Below are 22,549 nucleotides of genomic sequence, written 5' to 3'. Positions count from 1 at the left end.
ATCAAAATCAAAATCAAATTAGAATGCCAAATTGAACCCAACCAAACTAAAATGTAAATTGTCTCAATTTGGTGTCTGTTAAACTGTTTTTATTTTTGGTCTGATTTTGTGTTGAAAATCTCTCTATTAATCCAGCTGTTTATATCAAGTTGCACTCAATCAAATTACAAAAGTATAAAGTTTTTTGGGTTAAATTTGTAGTAAAAGAAATTGCATTTAGTAAAAGAGAGTCAAGAAATAAGCCTTGACTACTTAAAGCAAACAAAACAAGGTGGTTATTGATACAGCAGGCTTTCATAACTCTGGTTTGTCCTGAACCACATATACTACCCAATCCCTTTCTTCGTGTGTGCGAATAATAAAATGAAATTCATTGCTTGCGAGTCCAAAAACAAGAACAATAGTATTTCGTTACAATGAAATGCATTGTTGTCTGTTAGTTGGAATTACAACTTAGAAAATCATCTATTCATTCATGGGAACCGTTATCGACTCCCATTTCTTGGCCCTCACTGCCATCGTCACTGTAAGTTCAATCGCCTCCACACACACACACACTCAATTGGGGAGGCGGCCTTGTTCAAAATTGAATCTTTTTGTTATCTTTTTTGCAGGTGGCTTATCAATTGTTCTTCTTTGTGATCACAGCGCTTCTAAAATTTGATAAAGTCACTGACTTTGCAGGTGATTTTCATCAACGGCTTATCATAATTTTGAATTTTTCAACAGGCAATTGTCTTTAAATACATAAGACTTTAACTATATTCTCGTTTTGCACGTAAACAAAAAATTATGCCACGTTCTTTCAATTGTTTAGATTTCTTACATGACTGTCAGTTGATGATGAGGTGCACGCCTGAAATGACCTAAATGGTCGATGTACTAACTAAACAATGTAGTTGGATGGTCTGCGCCATTTCAGCTAGCCATGGTTGGATTAATTTGTTGGTAATTGATAACCGTGCGAAAGTATCATAACAAGTGAATGCTCTTGTATTCGGCTGCAGAAACTTTAGTTCATACACAAAACCAAAACTGGGTAACAATGTTTTTGAATAGAAAGTTAGATGGCATGGATGGTTGATTATTCATTTTAAGATCAATTACTGGTTTCTTGGTAGGCTGCAAGCTCTACTTTTCATGTACGTTTCATTTTAATGACCATGCAAAAAGTAGAACAATGCGTGAAGCTTACTGTAATAAGTTGTAGTAATACCTCCTACAAAATGGGAGATCGTAAAGTGAAATTGAAGTGCAAAGCTGCGTTACGTATCAGTTTGTTATCATGTTAAAGCATCATCTGTCTCGAGAGGAAACTGTGTTTTTTGTGTGTGGGTAGGATGAGATGTCTACAACTTAATTTGATGTTGAACACAAATGCCAAAGTCCAACTGGTTACTTCAAATCTGAATCTTGATAACTATGTAAACAAACAGGTTCAATATTATGGGTCCAGAGAATAAATTATCTTCTTCTGTTTATATTGATTTCTTGTGACTTGTGGCCTCTTATTCACCATAACTGATCTACTTGCATTGCATAGGTAGCACAAATTTTGTGATACTTGCTATCCTTACCTTGGTTGTTAAAGGATCATGGCACTTCCGGCAGGTAAATGCTTCCGTTTTAAACCTTTTTCATTCATATAATGTGGATACGCCCTTTGTATGGCTACAAGATTGAATTTAGCATATGATAAGTATGAGAGGACATACTGATATTTCTGGACGTAAGGGAATAAGATAAGTATATACTGTATATATCTGCATTAGTGTCATGAGATAATAAAGAGTAAGACAAAGGTACATAGTCGAGATACAAATGACATGCTGCAGATTAAGTTGAACTTCTCTGGATGGGGGAGAAACACAAGTCTTGAGTTCTTTGATAAATTTGAAAACTTGATATTTTTTCTTCATCTTCTTTCTTTGAAATTGAGTTTCTTATCTTACTTTTCAGGTGATATTGTCCCTTCTTGTAATTATGTGGGGTCTTCGTTTGGGGATTTTTCTACTAATGAGGTCTTTAAACTTCATACCTTTTTTGGTGACTCCAAGATGCTAATATGTGTATGAACATGTACAAAGTCAAAACATTTACGCATAGCTTATATTCAACGTTATGAAGATTGAAACTCGCCTTGGATTTGAATTCATCCGTGCTCTTTTAACTTTGACCAGGATACTGCAGTGGGGGGAGGATCGGCGCTTTGATGAGATGCGTGAAAATTTGGCAAAGTTGGCCGTATTTTGGATATTTCAGGTTTCTGTAACAATGCTTTGTTTCATTGTTTGGTTAGTTTCACCTATCCTCGTGAACTTTGTGAACTGATCTCCCTACTCTGTGCAGGCTGTATGGGTGTGGACTGTGAGTTTACCTGTGACAGTTGTTAATGCGAGCAGTCGGAACCCTTCCCTTGAAGCTGCGGATATTATTGGGTGGATCATCTGGTCTATAGGAATTTCCATTGAAGCGACTGCCGACCAACAAAAGTTAACATTTAAAAATTCTCCGGAGAATAGGGGCAAATGGTGTGATGTTGGAGTTTGGAAGTATTCTCGCCACCCCAACTATTTCGGAGAGGTGGGTCTACAAGTTTTTCATATTTTCCATTTAATTTCTTGGATATTTGCTTTGTTACATGAATCTTCATGTGTTGCTCAGATCTTTCTCTGGTGGGGAATCTTCGTGGCTGCAACGCCTGTACTAAAAAATGCAGAATGGCTCGTCATCCTTGGTCCAATATTCCTCACGTTACTGCTTCTTTTTGTCAGTGGCATACCACTGCTCGAGGTTGCTTCATTTACTCAATCCATTGTCCTCAACGTTGATCCGAATTATCAGTATCTACTGACTCAAACATATCTTTATGCATACAGGAATCGGCCGACAAGAAGTATGGCAATGTTCCTGCATACAGGCACTATAAGAGAACGACGAGGTTGGTTGCAGTGTTGAACACTTCTCTCCCATTTTTATACTGTTTTACTCCTTTAAAGTGAGGCGTCTCAGAATTTTTCTTTTTCTCAGCCCTCTCATCTTGCTTCCTCCTGCGCTGTATGGAAGTATTCCACAATGGCTCAAAACCACGTTTCTATTCGAGTTTCCTCTCTATAGTCGTGGTTTACCCCAAGAGACCTGGTGAGACTAGTCTACAGCTTATAATTAGACAGCTATAGAACCAGATAGGCTTATAATGTTAGGGAAAATGTAGAAATTATAGTGTTTGGCTCTTCTTGTTGTTGCTTTGCACTTGAAAAGCAAACTAATCTACTAGGCCTTTGATGTACTTCTCTTTTGCCTGTGTAAGGAGTAGAAGTCAGCCGGAGTCGGACGTGCAGAAGATCAGTTAAGCATTTACTATATCTCCACTCTATGTTAGGATCAAGTTTGTGATTTTTAGCCCCTTTGAAGGATGACTGTGTGACACACCTATTTTTCACTACTCAGTTTTCAAATTTGTTGGATTATGGTATATTGGTATGATATAATTTGTAGAATTGTAGAAAAGAGTAGATGGTATACATTGAAAGACTGTAAATTGTTGATGATTGAAGACTATTTTTGTAAATCATGTTCGAATGATTAGAGATTTTTTTTCCTTCAACTAATCACTCGGCCCTGAGTGGTTAGAAGTAGTTCTTGATGAAGACCAATGCGCATATTTAATTAGGGTTACGTTTGGATTTGAAAATGAAATTAGTTAAGCTACAAAATTTCGTATAACATCTATGAATGCTAGTATTATCTATTCTTGAAGAATAGGTAGAAACGAGCGAAATTATCCCACGCCAGAAATTTACTCCTCCATCCCACAATAAGTCACATTTTGCCAATTCAATCTGTCCCACAATAAGAGTCACATTTCACTTTTTTACCATAAATAGTATAATTTTATTAGAGTAATAAGACCTACTTATACTTAATATATATAGTAAACGAAATGAGATAGTAACAGCGAACAAATTAATTAATGCAGTACTGCATTCGTTTAAAAAATACATGACACTCAAAAAAATATTAACAATTTTTTAAATCCTCCCCATGCATCACCCAGTGACCACTAGAACTATAACTTGGTGCAATGACTCGACAAGTTCTATTCTGTACATTAATGTGTATCAAGTCGGGGGAAAATCCATTTAACTATACAGAAGATCCCTTCTGACAAAAAATATTAATGCAAAAGTATACAATTATTCAGACACCTCCTCCGGTGTTGTTAATATTCTCCAGTGAGATGACGGCACCGGATCTAGTGTCGTCCGTGACCGGAGCATGCGACATCAGTATGTATACAACCCAGAGATGAAGGCACGCCAAGTATACAAGGGACCAAGCTCTGGCTGTTGAATTTCTTCGAAGGAACCTGGCACCAGTGCAAAAGAGTGAGTCCAGTTGTCGAACCAACGACCCAAACTGATGTTGACCAGATTGCATTCTCCCTTTCAATAACGACCTGAACTTTGAGTTGGATAAGTGCCATGTGCCTTGGTCCAGTTCATCCCTAGATGAGGTGCTCGGGAAATCAGCTGGCCCTTGCTCGTCCAACAATTTTGATACGGCCTGTAGTGTTTGATCCGAGTATTCAGAGAGGTTATAAAAGTTCATCAGGATGCGGTTTTTAGATTGAGGATGAGTAGTATTACCTCGATCCTAAGAAGTAGCATAGCCTTCTCTGAAGATGGTGTTTCCACCTGATAGCAGTTAACATTTATTCAGTCAGCAGCATAAATCGCCAAAAATGTAATCTGCATGTTGTCTGTTTTGTATAACTTGAAAATCAAAATCATACTGCCAATCGAACACCTTATGAAGTTTGAGGCAATAACCTGAGCTTGCTTTTGAATCAAATGATCTGTCAACTGACTAAGCCTTCGCTTGAGCTCAATTTCAACTTCAGAAGGATCTTCTATTTCTCTTCTGGTAGTTTCAATGCTTGTCTCCAGAGTCTTGGCCTGTATATATATGATAAGATTATTGGTATTAACGCAAGATGGAAAGACTCATCTCATGGACAAGTACTTTGTATAAGCAGCAAATGTAAATCACGGACGTCTGCCAAACCTGTATCTTAGCATCTACGCGATGGCAGAGTTCTGGTAAAAAATTTCTAGAAAGGTGCATTCTAGAAGAATTTTGGAAAAACTGATTACATACTGAATACTATATGTCAGGCTTGCCCTGTATTTTCTTGTTACAAAAAATACCTGGGTTTGCATTCTTGCTACTTTGTCAGTTACGAAAGAATATTCTGCCTCAAGCATCTCCATTTCAAACTCAGCACCTTTTGAAGCTCTTAGCTGCAACATCATTGGCATAAAACTAAATTAGAAGACAGCTTGATGCCTATATATTGCAGAAAATGCAGGGATACTCACAGCATCACCATTTTGGTGTGTATTTGATATTTCTCTTCTCAAATCTACAAAGAGAAAAGAAAAGTTTAGTTAGTGTTTTGTTATGTCAAAAACAACATAAATACAATTATGTTAGGAGGAAAAATAGAGAAATCTTGAAGAAATGGGATATGGGCTGGCTGAAAGCTCTGGGTCCAACAATGCACCTTCAAGAGTAGACTCTTTCATCTGAATTTGGTGACGAAGTTCAGCTATACGATCAGCCTACTCCAGCAGATATAGATACAAGAAATTCAGTAAAAAATCCAATAAGTGCAAGATGCATACATATTGGCTAAATTTATTATCCATGTAGCATTGGAGATACTTGACAGGTCCAGCACAGTATCTTTAATTTCTCAAGATATTGATGAATTAAATGTCTTCAAGACTCATTTACATACAGAAAAATAAAGAATATAAATAAATGCAAGTTAGCAAGAAACTAAAATTATTCTTGCCAGAATAAATTATATCACAGTGAAAGTCGTTAAATACCTCTACTTCAAGACTTTTTTGTACATTAGCAAAAGATCTTGCAAGATCAGCATTTAGACTCTGCAAAACAAATGCAATATAAAACTTAGATCATCATAAACAGAAATTTAAGCAGGGAACTATGGAAATCCAGAAATAAGTCCCATATAAGAATATTAGACAATGGTTATCAGGCCACCACCAACCAACCACTGTCACTGCAGCCTCCTCCCATGCCAGATAAGAGAAACTGGGAGGAAAGTACTTAATATGAATGACATGTTTACATGACACTAATTTAATAATCTCAAGCAAAAGAGAAAGTTACTACAAAAGCAAAAATCTAATAATATACACTGACATTTTCAGTAAAGACAATGACAGTATGACGCCCAAACACATCATATGTGCAGATATATGTGCATATTGACCATACTTTACCACCATAAGGGTAAGTTCAAAGTACATTTTTGTAAGACTACAACACCTCAAGTTTTGCTAATCGTGCAAGGGCCTCCATACGAGTATTATTATGCTTCTGCTTCTCTAGCTCAACAGCATCCATGGTCTCCATCATTGTAGTCTGTAATTCTGAAGCCTGAAAAGGTTCAACTATTTACTACTTGCATTCATATGAAGAGATTCTTACAATGCTAAAACAAAATAAATATCCTATTCAAAATAACATATTACACATACACACACACACACTCACACTACTGATACATATTTCTAGTAATAGAAGAATCAGCTAGTGGGGGAGCTAAAGAACAAGAATTTTGCAACTGCCAATAACATAAATCCACAAGACGGAAAAGACACAGCTAATAATTCAAATTTACTGAAGAATGTTCCGTAAGCATATACTAAAAGACCATTATGTTGACGGTGAACTTTTCCTTCAATACAATAAGTTAATAGAAACATTTGCACTGTACTGAAAATAGATGTATTTGTTTGTGCGTAAGGTGGATATTTATTCTTTTAGCAGTCTCTCAAGCAGACAATTCAGGCTTCAACATTCCAAGGGCAGAGTGAGCATCACATATCATGATTAAAGTAATGGATCAACAAAAATCTTTTAATGAAAAAAGTTTAATTGTCTGAAATTAGACATCAGATGATCTGCAGTTTTGCATTTTTATCACCTAGTACTATCAAGTTTCAATATAAGTAGCATTCAAGAAAGCCATTGAAACTATAAAGGAGTAACATAAATCAGTTATCGCTATCATTGCTAGAAAAATTATTAAAAGAAACATCTTGAAAGGGCTGAGGTCAACTGAGCAAACTCGAACGTTAACCAAGGGATGTTAGAACTTAAAACCAAGTCACCAACACGACAACACCACAAACAATAGTGAAATAGCCCTTCATGGACAACAGAAATTTTCCTAGTTAAACAAGATAAAGTCACTCAACGAAATCAGCAAAACTGATTAATAAGGTAAGCACATATTCATCAATATCACTTGAGTAGCTTTTAAAACTAAAATGATGAAGGTGTCCAGCTGAGTTATTGATAATTGATAATCTATGTAATATGTCATAAAGCAGACTACGAACGATCCAGGAAGACATGTCGAGTCAACAAAATAAGACTGAAAATAGTAACTCCTATTCCAATAAGAAAAATGGATATACGCACTTGAGCAAAGTTACAATATTCATAATATGATAATATTTAACAAACAAGTCCACATAATACAGAAGGTTATTTATGAATATCGTGGGCTACAGTACAATGATCTCAGACTCATAGCAACAAAGTTCACTATATCAATTAGCCTATACATTATATTCATACTACTTCACAGAGAGAGGAGCATGAACAAGAAAAAATTGTGCAAACTATTGTGTATGGAGAACAAGGATATCTGTTCACAACGAAATTGTAATAATGGAGTGCTCATTTCAGTTGGAAGAAGAAGGCAGAAGAAGGTAAGCTCGGCTAGAAGGGAGTTCGGTAAGCTCGGCTTTGAGCTGGAACTAGCCGAGAAGGGAGTTCGGTTGTGAACCGAGAAGAGAGTTCGGTCTTGAGCCGAGAAGGGAGTTCGGTCTTGAGCCGAGAAGGGAGTTCGGCCTTAAGCCGAGAAGGAAGAAGCACCCTAGCCGAACTAGCCGTTGGAGCAGCAGTTAGTTAGCCGAGGTGTAGCGGTTATTCTTCTTGTTTTCTTGATTCTTGTTGTAGTTAGTTAGTAGCAGTTGCTACTTGATTGTAGAGCTTTAAATAGCTCATAAACCGTGTATGTAGTTTAGAGTAAAAGAGTAGAGTTTAATCAATAAAGAGTTTTTCAGTTTCTCTCCAAGATTATCATCTTCAATACTCAAAGTGTGAGTGTGTGTGTTTCTGCATTGTGTGATCTCATACAACAGTGAGTGTGTGTGTGATCTTCTTGAGTGTGTGAAAGCCTTGTGTGTGTGAATCCCAACAAGTGGCGCCGTCTGTGGGAAGGGATATTGAAGCTGATTTGCAGAGGATCAAACGGTTTCAGAGATGGCAGCAAGGCTTGATGCAGAAAAGTTCACAGGCAAGAATGATTATAGCCTGTGGAAGATGAAGATGAAGGCGGTTTTGATTCAACAAGGCTTGGCCGCAGTTCTTGCAAAACCAGAGGAGAAAGGAAAGGCTCCAGTGCTTGATGATAAAGCTCAGGCAAAGATGGAGGAGATGCAGCTCAAGGCACATTCTGCAGTGATTCTGTGCCTTGGAGATAAGGTCTTGAGGGATGTTCAAGAAGCCAAGACTGCGGTGGAGATCTTGGACAAGTTGGATGAAGTTTACTTGGCCAAATCCTTGGCTAACCGGCTGTATCTCAAGAAGAGGCTGTATGCCTATAGTTTTTCTGGAGATAGGTCCATCATTGAGCAGCTAGAGGAGTTCAACAAGATCATTGATGACCTGGGATCTGTTGATGTCAAGATTTCAGATGAGGATAAGGCCATTCTCACATTGAATGCCTTGCCTAGCTCGTATGACCAGTTAAGTGATGCAATTATCTATGGAAGAGATAAACCTATCACCTATGCAGAAGTCTATTCAGCCTTGATGGCCAAAGAACTCCAGAAGACAGCCAACAGAGGCTCTGCAAGCTCCAATGTTCAAGCTGCAGAGGCCTTGAATGTGAAGAAGTTCAAGAAGCAGAACTTCAAGAAGAAGTTTGAGGGCCCTAAACCCTCAAGTTCTGATGCTCAGAAGGAAACCAGAGCTTGCTATTGGTGCAAGAAACCTGGACATTTGAAGAAAGATTGTCATGCATGGAAGAGAAAGATGGTCTCTGAGGGACACAACCAATCTGATTGTGTGGAGAGTGCTGATCCCCCGGCTCAACTTATGAATATTAGTGACAGTGGGGTCAGTCACAGGTGGATAATGGACTCGGGGTGCAGCTTCCATATGTGCCCCAATAGAAGCTGGTTTCATGATCTTCAAGAAGCATCGGGTACGGTTGTTCTTGGAAATAATCACATTTGTCAGATCAGAGGAATAGGGAAGGTAAAGCTAAGCCTACAAGATGGCTCTATAAAGATCCTAACTGGGGTGAGGTATATTCCAGAAGTGAAGAGGAATCTCATCTCATTGGGAATGCTGGAGCAGAGAGGGTTCACTATATTAATGAGTCAAGGCAAATTGTTTGTGAAATCTGGAGATGCAGTGATGATGGAGGCTGACAGAGAGCATATTCTCTATTATCTGAAGGCTAAGGCTGTTGATGGAGAAAGCAATGCAGTGTCAGATGATTCCCTAATGCTATGGCACAAGAGGCTGGGCCATCCAGCAGAAGGAAGCTTGAAAGAACTCATCAAGAAGGGCCTGATCTCTGGAGATTTCAACAAGATGGACCCCTGTGAGCAGTGTATACTTGGAAAAGCAAAGAAGGCACCCTATCCTACAGGTATTCACTCTTCTACAGCCCCTTTAGACTACATACATAGTGATCTTTGGGGGCCTTCACCGGTGTGTTCAATTGGTGGAGGAAAGTATTATCTAGCTATCATTGATGACTATACAAGGAAGTTGTGGGTATATATTCTTAAAGAAAAATCTGAAACACTCACAAAGTTCAAGATATGGTGTAAGGAGGTTGAGCTAGAGAAGGGTAGAAGTGTTAAATGCTTAAGAACAGACAATGGCCTAGAGTTCTTGTCTGCTGAGTTTGATCTGTTTTGTAAAGAGAAGGGTATGAAGAGGCATAGGACTGTTCCTGGTAATCCTCAGCAAAATGGTGTTGTGGAGAGGATGAATAGGACAATCCTAGAGAGGGTGAGGTGCCTACTTCTTGGTTCTGGTTTGAGCAGCAGGTTCTGGGGTGAGGCTGTGTATACAGTAGCCTATCTCATCAATAAATGCCCATCTACTGCCCTGAAATCTGAAACTCCTGATTACATGTGGTATGGAGCTCATAGTGACTACTCAAAATACAAGGTGTTTGGGTGTGCAGCCTATGCTCATGCTAGGCAAAGTAAGCTTGAAGCTAGGGCTCTGAAATGTATCTTGCTGGGATATCAGAGGGGTGTTAAGGGGTATAGGCTCTGGTGTATTGAGCCTGGTAAGCAGAAGGTCTTGGTGAGTAGGGATGTGGTGTTCTTGGAGGATCAGATGCCATACCTGAAAGATAAGCTGGACTCCAGTGAAGATGAGGGTGATTTCTTCAAGGTGGAGCCTGTGGGGGTTGGCCTAGGAGCAGGTGGAGTCACTGACTCAGGGAGTGAGTCTGATTCAGATAAAGAAGAGGCTCCAACTCAGGGCAACCAGGCTGGTGAGTCTATATCAGACTCTATCAGAGACTATCAGCTTGCAAGGGACAGAGTTAGAAGAGAAACAAGGCCACCAACAAAGTTCTCTGATGTTGTGTATTATGCTCTGTGTGCAGCTGAAAGTATTGATGGTGCAGATCCACTCACATATAAAGAAGCTATGCAGAGTAAAGATAGAGAAAGATGGATTGAAGCCATGAATGAGGAAATAGAGTCTTTACTCAAGAACAAAACCTGGATTTTGGTGGACAAATCCAAGCTGAATACAGATGGTAAGGAAAGGAGGCTGGTAAGCTGTAAGTGGTTGTTTAAAAGAAAGATTGAGACCACTGATAAGGATAGAGTCAGGTTCAAGGCAAGGCTAGTGGCTAGAGGCTTTACACAGCAGGAGGGAATCGATTTCAATGAAGTGTTTGCACCTGTTGTGAAGCACACTTCAATTAGGATCCTATTGGCTGTGGTGAATCAGCTTGACTGGGAGCTACAACAGCTTGATGTGAAGACAGCCTTCCTCAATGGAGATCTAGAGGAAACTATCTTCATGGAACAGCCAGAGGGCTATGTGAAGATTGGAGAAGAAGGCAAGGTGTGCCTGTTACAGAAAAGTCTTTATGGACTTAAGCAAAGTCCTAGACAGTGGAATAAGAAGTTTGATGCACAGATGAAGAAGATTGGCTTCTCCAAGTCAGAATATGATGATTGTATTTACATCAAGAAGGCAGGCAGAACTCCCATTGCCTACCTATTACTCTATGTGGATGATATGCTACTTGCAGGGCCTTCTATGACAGAAATTCAGAAAGTTAAACAAGATCTGAAGTCAAGCTTTGAAATGAAGGATCTAGGAGAGTCAAGGAAGATCCTAGGCATACATATTCAGAGAGATAGAGGCTGCAAGAAGCTTTGGATGCTGCAAACTGACTATATTGAGAAAGTTTTGCAGAGATTCAAAATGGAAAATGCAAAAGCTGCATCAACTCCTCTGTCCCAGAGTTTTAAGCTTTCAAAGGAGCAGGCCCCTAAATCTAAGCAAGAGGCTGAGGAGATGGAGTCTATTCCTTATGCTAGTGTGGTTGGAAGTGTTATGTATACTATGATCTGTACCAGACCAGATCTGGCACATGCTATCTCAGTGACTAGCAGATACATGGCTGACCCGGGGAAGGAGCATTGGAATGCTCTCAAGTGGATATTGAGGTACATGAAGTCAACCAGTGGCTGGGGAATTGTCTTCAATGGCTGGGAAGGTGAATCTGAGGAGGTTGTGCAGGGCTATTGTGATGCAGACTATGCTGCAAACCTGGACAACAGAAAGTCCCAAACAGGTTATCTTTTCACCATGTTTGGAACTGTAATCAGCTGGAAATCAGGTTTACAAAGTGTTGTTGCTCTCTCAACAACAGAATCAGAGTATATAGCTCTCACTGCAGCTGTACAGGAGAGTTTTTGGATTCAGGGAGTGATTTCTGACTTTGGTTTTGACCAAAAGACAATGGTGATTCATTGTGACAGCAGCTCAGCTATGTGCTTGGCTAAACATCCGGGTTTTCATGAAAGGAGCAAGCACATAGACATAAAGTTGCATTTCATTAGAGATGAGATAGAGAAGGGGAGAGTGAAGGTGATTAAGATTAACACCTTGCACAATCCGGCTGACATGCTAACAAAGTCTCTAGGAAGAGACAAGTTTGATCATTGCAAGAAGTTGATCAATGTTTGTGCAAGAACTGAGATGAGCCCTCAGGTGGAGAATTGTAATAATGGAGTGCTCATTTCAGTTGGAAGAAGAAGGCAAAAGAAGGTAAGCTCGGCTAGAAGGGAGTTCGGTAAGCTCGGCTTTGAGCTGGAACTAGCCGAGAAGGGAGTTCGGTTGTGAACCGAGAAGAGAGTTCGGTCTTGAGCCGAGAAGGGAGTTCGGTCTTGAGCCGAGAAGGGAGTTCGGCCTTAAGCCGAGAAGGAAGAAGCACCCTAGCCGAACTAGCCGTTGGAGCAGCAGTTAGTTAGCCGAGGTGTAGCGGTTATTCTTCTTGTTTTCTTGATTCTTGTTGTAGTTAGTTAGTAGCAGTTGCTACTTGATTGTAGAGCTTTAAATAGCTCATAAACCGTGTATGTAGTTTAGAGTAAAAGAGTAGAGTTTAATCAATAAAGAGTTTTTCAGTTTCTCTCCAAGATTATCATCTTCAATACTCAAAGTGTGAGTGTGTGTGTTTCTGCATTGTGTGATCTCATACAACAGTGAGTGTGTGTGTGATCTTCTTGAGTGTGTGAAAGCCTTGTGTGTGTGAATCCCAACAAAAGCAGCATCAGTTTCTAAAAAAATACTCAACAGAAGTCTGACAACAACAAAAGGAAAAGGCTAGTCCAATCAAGTAATAAAAGTAGGAATCTTTCAAAGTACCTCCTGCACTTGTTGTATTGCTCGCTCTTCAAACATTTTCTCCAAACTCTGTTTCTCCCCCTCTAACCTAGCAACCATGTTCTCTCGTTCTTTAATTGCCTCAATTGCTTTTGCAGCTGCTTTTTCTGCCAGAATCTGTTGCTTTCTCTTTCTTCTTTCTTCCCTTTCTCTCTCACTCTCTGAATCTGATGATGATGTATCTGTCTCAGAATTAGAGTCTACCTCACTTGGTAATGGTAACACCTTCTTTTTAGAACTAGAACCCCTGGGGCCAATTTTTGAACTAATAGTCCCACTAATTGTGGTTTCAGGCCTATCGCTAACATTCAGTTCCACCTCCATATCCAATTTCTTGTCCAGGGAAACCGACGTCATCTGGGAAGAGGGATTATTATCATTTAACAAAATCAGCTTCTCTACATCTACAATATCATTCACCCCCTCCAGTGTTCCTGATTTTGTTGTGCCCATATTGTTCCTTTCGTTGGATTCACCTCCACTGCTTACGGACTGAAAGCTTGAGGTTCTTGGAGTTGCATCCCCAAAAATGCTCGTCTTCTCATTGCTATCAGCACCAGTGTTACTCTCTGACCCAACATTTGATTTCCTTGAACTCTTCAAAACTTCATTATTTCCAACCTTTTCATTCCTGCCGTCTACCACAGACAGATTTAGTCCTTTCCCAGAATTGCCCGCCTTTTTCCCATTTTTCTTAAGGGCCCGAGTTACCGGTACCCGATTACTACCTTGCGATGTAACTCCCGCACCAGATACAGGCCTTTTATCTGGCACACTGAGTAACTCCGTCCAATCACTATCAGTTAGTCCTGGACTCAAGTTTGGCTTCGGATTCAAGTTCGGTGACCTCTCAGCTTCAACATTCTTGTTAACATCACTGTTACTTCTACTAAATGAATTTAAATCACGATTGTGACTGGGAGCAATACTTTGGCTAAGCACATTTTCTGTGCTTTTCTTCTTCAGCTGGTCCTTTATCAGTGATTTAGTTTCAGGAGATTTTGATGAAGTTTCAGGAGATTTTGATGAAGTTTCAGGAGATTTTGATGAAGTTTCAACAACCAATGGATCATCTGTTGTCTCTTTTTCACTTTTTTTGAGTGAGTCAGCAGCTTGCTGGTCGATCTAAATCATCCAACAGATACAAAAATGTATCATGAAATAAGCACTCGACATTCAAGAAGTTATAACTCATAGAATCTACTTCCATTAAAAAATACTAACAGATCTTGATGTACAATAGAATAATTGTCATATACTCTTAAATAGTGTTGGTTCTTTCCCTACATACTGACATGAAATAGTAGTTTGCAATCGGCAAGTTCTACATTTCGCTTGATGCAGCAAAATGTTCCTTAGTTGGAATCATATAATGAAAGTTAAATTCACCGTTTTACTAACAGTGCATTACGATATTATGACAACTACAATCTCCTCACGACACCGTTTCTCAGTTTTGACAAAAACAAAATGAATGTTGCCTATTTCTTAATTTTCAGTAAGCCAAATACTTGTTGAGAATGATATAGTCATCGATCCAAACTTGTATGGCTTCTCAGCATGAACAAATTATGTCACTATTCAAATCTATCTTAGCCAAACGACATGGTCGTAAGTAAATCGTAATCATCCCCAAAATGTAGGGCATTTTGATCAAATTGAATTACAGTTCAATTTACATAAATTCCAGTTCTCATGATTCCAATCCCAATTTATCAAGACAACCTGGCCAGGCGAACTGCCAATAATGTAATGCGTCTATGATCCGTATGAGTTCTCAGCTAAGAATGATTCATAACGATCTGAAATACATTCTGAATAACAATCAACAGCGCGAAACCAAGGGATGTAAATATTCAATAACCTAAAACTAAAAGGACACAGAAATGCGGATTGATTGATTGATTACCTGTTGGAGTAGGGTTTCAGCGGCTTTGAGCTTCGAGGAGATCCAGTGAGCCATTGACAGCCGTGGAATTCTCAGAGCATTAACTTTGTTCACTCACGGCGTATTATAGCGGGGCGCGACGCGAGGAGCATGTAAAAATTGTTAAGTCTAAGGATTTCAGCAGCATAGCGTGAATTGGGAGGAGATGATTCTGATGTGGGTTGCTAAATTCACTTGTTTGGTGACGCTCGTCTTTCATTGCTTTGTGTGTCGGCTGTGACCGAGATGCGTCACGGGCATTGTAATTTTGCAATATTAATGTCCTATTTAAATTATGACTTCTCATTAATTAAATTTTCTATTAACCGATTTACTTTATCTTAATCTTAATAAATATTAACTTCATATCTGTTTTTTTAAATTTTTATCAAATTGATCACCCTTTTTACAAAATTTTCAAATTCACCCCAAATTTTATAAACACTATCTACTTCGTGACTCGAATAATTTTGAATTCATTTGAGGTACTTTTTCATTATTTTTGGACTTTTTACCATTTCTTTACTTTTTTTTGCATTGAAAGGTATTTTAGTACATTTAGGACCCGTTTTATTGCTTGGTTTGAAAAAGATGGACTGGATTAATTATTTGGATAATTTTGCCTTTAACCAAGGTTGAAGTTATCCACCCGTGGGAGTTTTATAGCAATTGAAAAAAATGGATTGAATTAAATATTTGGATAATTCATTTATGCCGTTTGGTGTCTTCTGTGCACTGAGGAGTATTAAGTTGAATTTACCATTTTGTCCTTAAATTTGTGGGAACCGTGTCTTCTTCATTTCCATTATGTACCTTTCGGTACTCTCAATCCCTTATCACGACTCAAAGCATCGTGTAGCACACGACTGTCCCCAACTGAGCCCTCCCAGCCCGCCAAGACATACAAATCACATCTGCCTATCACAGACCGTAAGAGTGTTGGTGCAAATTTGACATTTCCTGGAACGATAACAAGGCTTATCGGCATTGAGCACCTGTAAATTTATGTGTGTTCCATCTAATGCACCAAGGCATCCCTAAAAGGAAGTTATCAATCAAAATTTCACATAGCAATTACAGAGGCCTCCATATACACATAAATCAATATAACATTCATTAGCTGAATTGCACGACATAGAGTATCCATATATAGATAAAATTTTCTACAATCGTTGGGAATACCTTGAACAACTTCCACCTGTTATCGTTGCAGTCTTCGGCCACGGGATCAGGAACAACAAGAAACGACCGATGAAGCCGAAGCACAACCCGTAGCACAGCATGAACATACTTAGAAACAGTGAAGCCGGACCTCAAGAAGTCAAATTTCACGATTCTATTCTTTTTGTGGTGTGCAAGAATTGACAAGAACATGGCAACTTGTTCTTCCATCTTCACATACTTACCATCAACCAACTCCCCTGTTTGGCGTAGAAGAAAGCACAATCTTCCAAATGTGTTTCGATCCATACGAAGATTATCAAAACATGCAATATCTGATACTCCCGTAAGTCGATTTAGGTGCCTCACTTGTGCAGGAATTCGAATTGAATGACCAAATGGAGCCCTTCTTAGCAGCCTACTCACACGCCCACGTCGTCGGTTCCTTCTCAGGTACAGCAAAATAGCAATGATTACATCAAATTGTAGGATTTGGACCATTTCTTCCACTTGCTGAAGCGTGGCAACACTTTTTATAATCATGTTCGCCATGGCCGTCTTGATGAATCGTATCCCCTAATCTGCAACTCGCAGCGCAGAACCCCCAATTTCGACGGCTACACTGGAGATTCATAGAAAATGAAATGGCGAAAAACAATAAGATAGTGGGGTAACAAATTTGTAAGATAATTACGAAATGCTTACCAACTGGTTCGAATCTTGCCGGAAATCGCCTCCTTACTCTCCAAGTTTGGAAATTGCAGATTGGAGGGGCACGGTTGGCATTTTGTTCCTTAATCCAGATGGATGCGGTGACTAGGGTTTAAAATCCATAAAAAATTGATGGACTATTTTTGCTACTTTTTCCAAACCCAACAGTGAATAAAATCGGGTCATAAATAATAAACCCGGATCCTTAGGAAAACAACACAAAGGTATCAAACAATGGATTGTGGTGGGACCCTCACACCTTAACCTGGGTTTATGAAGCAATAAAACGGGTCCTTAAAGTATATATTTCTCTCTTTAATATATTTATAAGTTACAGTTCTCTATCCTAAAAAATAGACAAACTCATAAATCACACGAGTTTTAATGTGCAATTGGTAAAGTAAAAGAGAAATGAGAAAAAATAAGAGAGAAAATAAAAGGCAGTGGAAGTAATGTAAGTGGATTATGGAGTCTATATTACTATATTGTTAAAAACATTCCATATTTATACTTGGTCTAATTTTAAGGGATAACCTAAAATATTAAAATTAACCTATTTTTTAAGGATGAAGTGAGTATCATATCTCCACACTCCCAATTTATTTATGATTTCTATCATCCTCCATATTATTTCTTTATTTTCTTTCTTTCTTTCTTATTTATTTCATTTATCACTCTTAAATTCGTTAGTTATACTCCACAAATAATTAATTTTTCAAAATAATGAATAAAAATGATACAATAAAATATAAATTTACTGATTTACCTACCACATGGCCATGAAAACATCGATAGAGAATCTGGTTTCTAAGCCAACAACTCGGTCAAATCAAGTTGTATAATTTCCATATGCAATGAGTCACGAGTAATTATCTTTTTTAATTACTTTTGTCCTAAGCTACCTATTCCTGTCTTTATTCGAAATGACGACCTATGGTGCTAAGCTAACACCATCGTGACAATTTATGTGCAGTCCTATTCCTTTATTAGACCTACGTCGTTAATTTAATTGTAATTAAGGATCAATAAATTTTTATTAGAATTTGGTGAATTCTAATCTAAATATATAGATGTACCGCACGCACATTTAATTGTAACTATTCGCTTTTTTTTATTATTTGAATGATTTGATTTGATCTATAACAAAGATTAGGGATGTCAATTTAGCCCGCCACCCGTGGGCTGACCCGAATAGCCCGCCAAATTTATAGGGTTAGGGCTGAAAATTTCCAGCCCGATAAAATTACAGCCCGATTAGCCCGCACCCGATTAACCCGCAACCCGTTAGGGCCAGACCCGAAAACCCGATGGGCTGGCCCGGAAACCCGATAAAATTTATATTGTTCTATTTGTTTGACTCTAATTCGACACTTCATTGATTATTTTATAATACAGATTACTGAAAAAATAACTTTCCATTTTATATATTAAATATATAAATTATATATTAAGTTTTTATTAATATAATGATAGATAAATGAATTAGAAACTTCAAATTCACTAAAAAAATATATTTAAATTTCTAAACATGCTTTAAAATTTCTTGATGTTTATGTTTTATGTTGCATAAATCTCAAATATTAGTATTTGATCATGTTAATATTTGAGTTTACGCATATATCTCAAATTTATCATAATTAAATATTTTACATTTTATAAATATAACTAATTTTCACCATTATTTATTGGATTGATCGCATGTTAATTTTATCGGTAGCAACCCGATTAACCCGATGGGCTAGCCCGAAACCCGAGCTTTTAGGGTTAGGGTTGAACTTTTATAACCCGAAAAAATAACAACCCGATTAGCCCGCACCCGATTGACCCGCAACCCGAATAGGGTTGGCCCGAAACCCGGTGGGCTGGCCCGATTGACATCCCTAACAAAGATCAACTTTTCATAAATCTTCACATTTCATGATTAAAAATAATTCTCAATTTATATTTTAAAATTAAATATTATTTTATTCACAAGGTATGGATATTTTGTAACACACAAAAAAATAAGACTGTGTAGATACTAATTAGTACAAGAAGATTAATTAAGTGTACTGTGTACCCATTCTAATGACTAGTCTTCAACAATATTCCTTAATGATCATAAATAACAACCTAAGTAGGTCACTTGGTAATTATAATATGATAACTACAACATAAATAAAAAAACATTAAAATTTTATACATACATCTAACTGTCTAAGCATGGGATTTTATCTGGTCGGATGTCATCATATAAAGTAATAATACTATCATGTCCATGAAAACGTAATTTCAATGTCTAGAACACACAAAAAATATGAAATTACTAGAAAAATCCCTTTTCTCAATTAGGGTTGGACACTCGTGACATGCACTCAATTAGCTTCAAGAAAAGTCAAGTATGTTTATCAAACTTTCTCAATTTCTTTACAATAAAAAAAAAGAAAGAAATAAATAAAGTAACTTAAACTCTAAAATATTTCAGTACTTTTGATCGTAGCTTAATCTGAAATTAATTTCCCAAATCACGAATTATAGATCATATATCGAAAAAGCCAAATACATGTGGATAGAGGACAAAATTGATACAAAATCGGTTAATAGTTGATGTTTTGAAAGAATATTTAAAATAGTTCAATATAAATATAATGAGCTAGGAAGTGATTTAGCAATTTAAAGTGATAGTTTACCCAAAAATAAAGCATTATATGTGGTGCCATGATTATAAAAAAAAAGCCAACAAAGCCATTTGACAACAATAATGAAGCAACAACCAAATTATGTCACTTTCTTATCACATGCCACTACTCATCAATATATCTCTCTCCCTTGTGAACTTTGCTTACCTTCTCTCCATATTATGATCATGGTTTCTTTTTACCTATGATCTCTTTAAACATATCTTGTTAGACATAATTTTGGGATTTGAATTGGATGATGGAAGGTTCATTCGATGAAGAGTGTGACTATTTGTTCAAGGCGGTTCTAATAGGAGACTCGGCCGTGGGGAAGTCCAATCTGCTGTCGAGGTTTGCTAGAGATGAGTTCTGTTTGGAGTCGAAGCCCACCATCGGAGTCGAATTCGCCTACCGGAATATTAGGATCGCCGATAAGCTCATCAAAGCTCAGATATGGGATACCGCCGGCCAAGAAAGGTAATCAAACTTCTTCCTCTTTTAATTTCTCTGTATATGTTTTTTTGGTAATACTTTGCTTATGTGTGTGTTTTGATGGATCATTGATATGGACTTTAGTGTTGTGAAAATGAAATTGGATTATCTAATTAGATGATGGGAAGAGTTGATATTTTGATGAAAAATAAATTGTTATGCGTTAGTTGTGAATGGGTTTTGGTAAATCAATTACTGCTCCTATATTAGTAGAAAATAATCATAATTTGGTAAATGGTTTTTGATTCTATTCAATTCAGTTAGATGGTTGATTACAAATTGTTCCTATTGAATTTGCTTAGATGGTTGATTAGTGCCCTAAAAATCATGATATAGATGCTGAGTTGATATCTGATGATATATGTTTGAATTGGATCACTTAGAAATCCTTGAAGAAAAAATGGGAGAGAGAGAGAGAGAGAGAGAGTTCCGTACGTAACGTTTCATAGAAATCATTTAAGATATGTAACTATCAAGTTCCCTTTAAAAATGAAACCCAATCGTTATCCTAAAATTTGATTATTTATTTGAAAATATTCCCACCCTTACATTTATAATGCATACTTATATAGTAGTATTAATTTAAGTCGGAATTATTAATTTGACCCCAATTGCACGACTCTAATTCTAACCCCCAATTATGTGTATCGATTAAGACAGACATCCCCAGTATATTTTAGAAATTTTGAGAGTCACAATTCCAATTACTACAATTTAAACAGAAGAAACTCTGCCGGTTGAATTATACAGTATGTCCTTTCTTTGAAACATGTGCTACTAATAGTTAAAAACTTAAAATAGTTAGGTCAAAATATCAACTTAAAATAGTAGGCAGATAAAGGTAAGTGGGGCCCCTCCCTAGAGGATGATGGCATTTGTGGTGTAGTAGCATCGCAACTTAAAACAATATTGATCCGAAATAGTAATAAAAATCCAATATGAATTAAATGATGATAGAGAGAGAGAGAATATGGGCCCAATCATGCATAAAACACAGTGCAACGAATACAAATCCAATTAATTACTTTCATGGGCTTACTTATATCAGTCATGGGCCCAATTGCGCATAAACACAATAAATCACTTTCATGGGCTTACTTAAACTCTTAATTATGTACTATTCAAATTTGAGGCAAAACTTTGTTCACACATTTGCCTTAGATTTTAGGGTAAATTGCTTCAAAAGTCGTCAACTTTGCAAATAGTTTGGTATTTCCCGTAAACTTTAAAAGTTGCATGTAAAGTCATGAACTTTACATTTGGGTGCCGATTTCCCGTGTCGGGTATTCCGACCATTCGGGAATTGTGAGGTGGAGGAATCGCCACCCTACCTATGGAGGAAACACGATGGGATTGTAGATTGACGAATCGCGACCAGTTACATGTCGCAATGGAGAAGAAAGAGTTGAAATCACGACGGAAATTGAGATTTCTGTCACAGAGAGAAGAGACATAAACCCTAAATTGATATACATTTTAATTTAATTGAAACTAAAAAACGACGTCGTTTTATTGTTCTGCCGGAGATTTTGCCATGACACGCCTCCGGCAAGCCACGTATGATTAGTTTTTGCCGGAAATGTACGGGGTCGGGTCGTACGGGAAATTTGCAACACTTGGTAAAGTTCATGACTTTTCATGCAACTTTTAAAGTTTACGGGAAATACCAAACTATTTGCAAAGTTGACGACTTTTGAAGCAATTTACCCTAGATTTTATAACTAGAAAGTGATGATATTTCAGATTCCGAGCCATCACGAGCTCATACTACCGCGGGGCCATGGGCGCCCTCCTCGTTTATGACACAACCAGGAGGTCGACATTCGAGAGCCTAAGGAAGTGGTTGACGGAGTTGAGGGAGTTTGGTAGCCGTGAGATGGTGGTAGTGCTGGTCGGAAACAAGTCCGACCTCACCCACTCCCGAGAGGTCAGCTTGGAAGACGGCCAAAGCCTAGCCCAGCTTGAGGACCTCTCCTTCATGGAAACTTCAGCTAAGGAGAATTTAAACGTGGAAGAGGCGTTTTTGCAAATGATCAATAAGATCTATGACCTCACTTCTCATAAGGCCCTACACACTAAACCAACTGATCAAAAAACTGATACTGTTAATGTTGAAACATTAAGTGGGAACAAGGAAATCATATGTATCGATGAAGTGTCTGCCACTAAACAAACTAGTCGATGCTGCGCTTATTGAACAAGGTTGATTCATTTATTATGAATGTAGTACTACTATTTGTTTGTGTTTGATATACTACAATTTTAACATTGTTCAAATAATCATAGCACTACAACCTACAAAAAAGAATCTCAGATTAAGAAGGAGCAGTTAATATTTTGTCAAGTTTAATTGAAAAAATAAAATAAACCCACAAAAGACACTAGATGACTGAAAAATACCAGAAGTTAAAAAGATTTTTCATCTGACTTTTCAGAAACACGATCTCAGTCACATGGCAAAGAAATGGATCCAAAGAAACTTTAGTTCAAGCATGGCCCATAAAATACAAGGAATAAAGTATAGTGCAATACCACGGTTGCTAAATTGATT

At 37.8% G+C, this 22,549-nt stretch overlaps 3 protein-coding genes across 6 annotated transcripts; 2 read left to right on the top strand and 1 right to left on the bottom strand.

Annotated features, from left to right (window-relative positions):
- The first annotated feature begins 310 nt into the window (after positions 1 to 310).
- Positions 311 to 3,611, top strand: LOC121750271. 2 transcript variants are annotated; one of them, XM_042144781.1, is made up of 10 exons: positions 311 to 526; positions 615 to 684; positions 1,544 to 1,611; positions 1,960 to 2,021; positions 2,181 to 2,262; positions 2,350 to 2,583; positions 2,665 to 2,793; positions 2,880 to 2,941; positions 3,031 to 3,141; positions 3,311 to 3,611. In XM_042144781.1, the coding sequence occupies exons 1-10, from the start codon at positions 476 to 478 to the stop codon at positions 3,351 to 3,353; spliced, it is 912 nt and encodes a 303-aa protein (XP_042000715.1). In that variant the 5' UTR covers positions 311 to 475; the 3' UTR covers positions 3,354 to 3,611. The 2 variants fall into 2 exon arrangements, with proteins under 2 accessions (XP_042000715.1, XP_042000717.1); XM_042144783.1 differs by having other exon boundaries at positions 312 to 526; positions 3,317 to 3,611.
- Positions 3,612 to 3,944: 333 nt separating this feature from the next.
- On the bottom strand, positions 3,945 to 15,222 carry LOC121753306 (golgin candidate 2-like). Of its 3 annotated transcripts, none has more exons than XM_042148564.1 (11): positions 14,960 to 15,222; positions 13,033 to 14,175; positions 6,364 to 6,474; positions 5,898 to 5,957; positions 5,567 to 5,624; positions 5,382 to 5,425; positions 5,211 to 5,303; positions 4,810 to 4,958; positions 4,650 to 4,697; positions 4,460 to 4,566; positions 3,945 to 4,369 (listed from the first exon to the last, which is right to left on the bottom strand). In XM_042148564.1, the coding sequence occupies exons 1-11, from the start codon at positions 15,011 to 15,013 to the stop codon at positions 4,287 to 4,289; spliced, it is 1,950 nt and encodes a 649-aa protein (XP_042004498.1). In that variant the 5' UTR covers positions 15,014 to 15,222; the 3' UTR covers positions 3,945 to 4,286. The 3 variants fall into 3 exon arrangements, with proteins under 3 accessions (XP_042004498.1, XP_042004497.1, XP_042004496.1); XM_042148563.1 differs by having other exon boundaries at positions 4,833 to 4,958; XM_042148562.1 differs by having other exon boundaries at positions 3,945 to 4,566; positions 4,833 to 4,958.
- Positions 15,223 to 19,577: 4,355 nt separating this feature from the next.
- LOC121751837 (ras-related protein RABA6b-like) lies at positions 19,578 to 22,248 on the top strand. Its single transcript, XM_042146632.1, has 2 exons — positions 19,578 to 19,983; positions 21,742 to 22,248. Exons 1-2 carry the CDS (start codon positions 19,763 to 19,765, stop codon positions 22,193 to 22,195), a joined length of 675 nt encoding a protein of 224 aa, XP_042002566.1. The 5' UTR covers positions 19,578 to 19,762; the 3' UTR covers positions 22,196 to 22,248.
- The last annotated feature ends 301 nt before the right edge of the window (positions 22,249 to 22,549 follow it).

Source organism: Salvia splendens, chromosome 10, assembly GCF_004379255.2.
Source record: "Salvia splendens isolate huo1 chromosome 10, SspV2, whole genome shotgun sequence".
In the NCBI taxonomy this organism is placed as follows: domain Eukaryota; kingdom Viridiplantae; phylum Streptophyta; class Magnoliopsida; order Lamiales; family Lamiaceae; genus Salvia; species Salvia splendens.
Note: the sequence above shows the minus strand (reverse complement) of the source record. Positions and strands in the feature narration are given on the sequence as shown.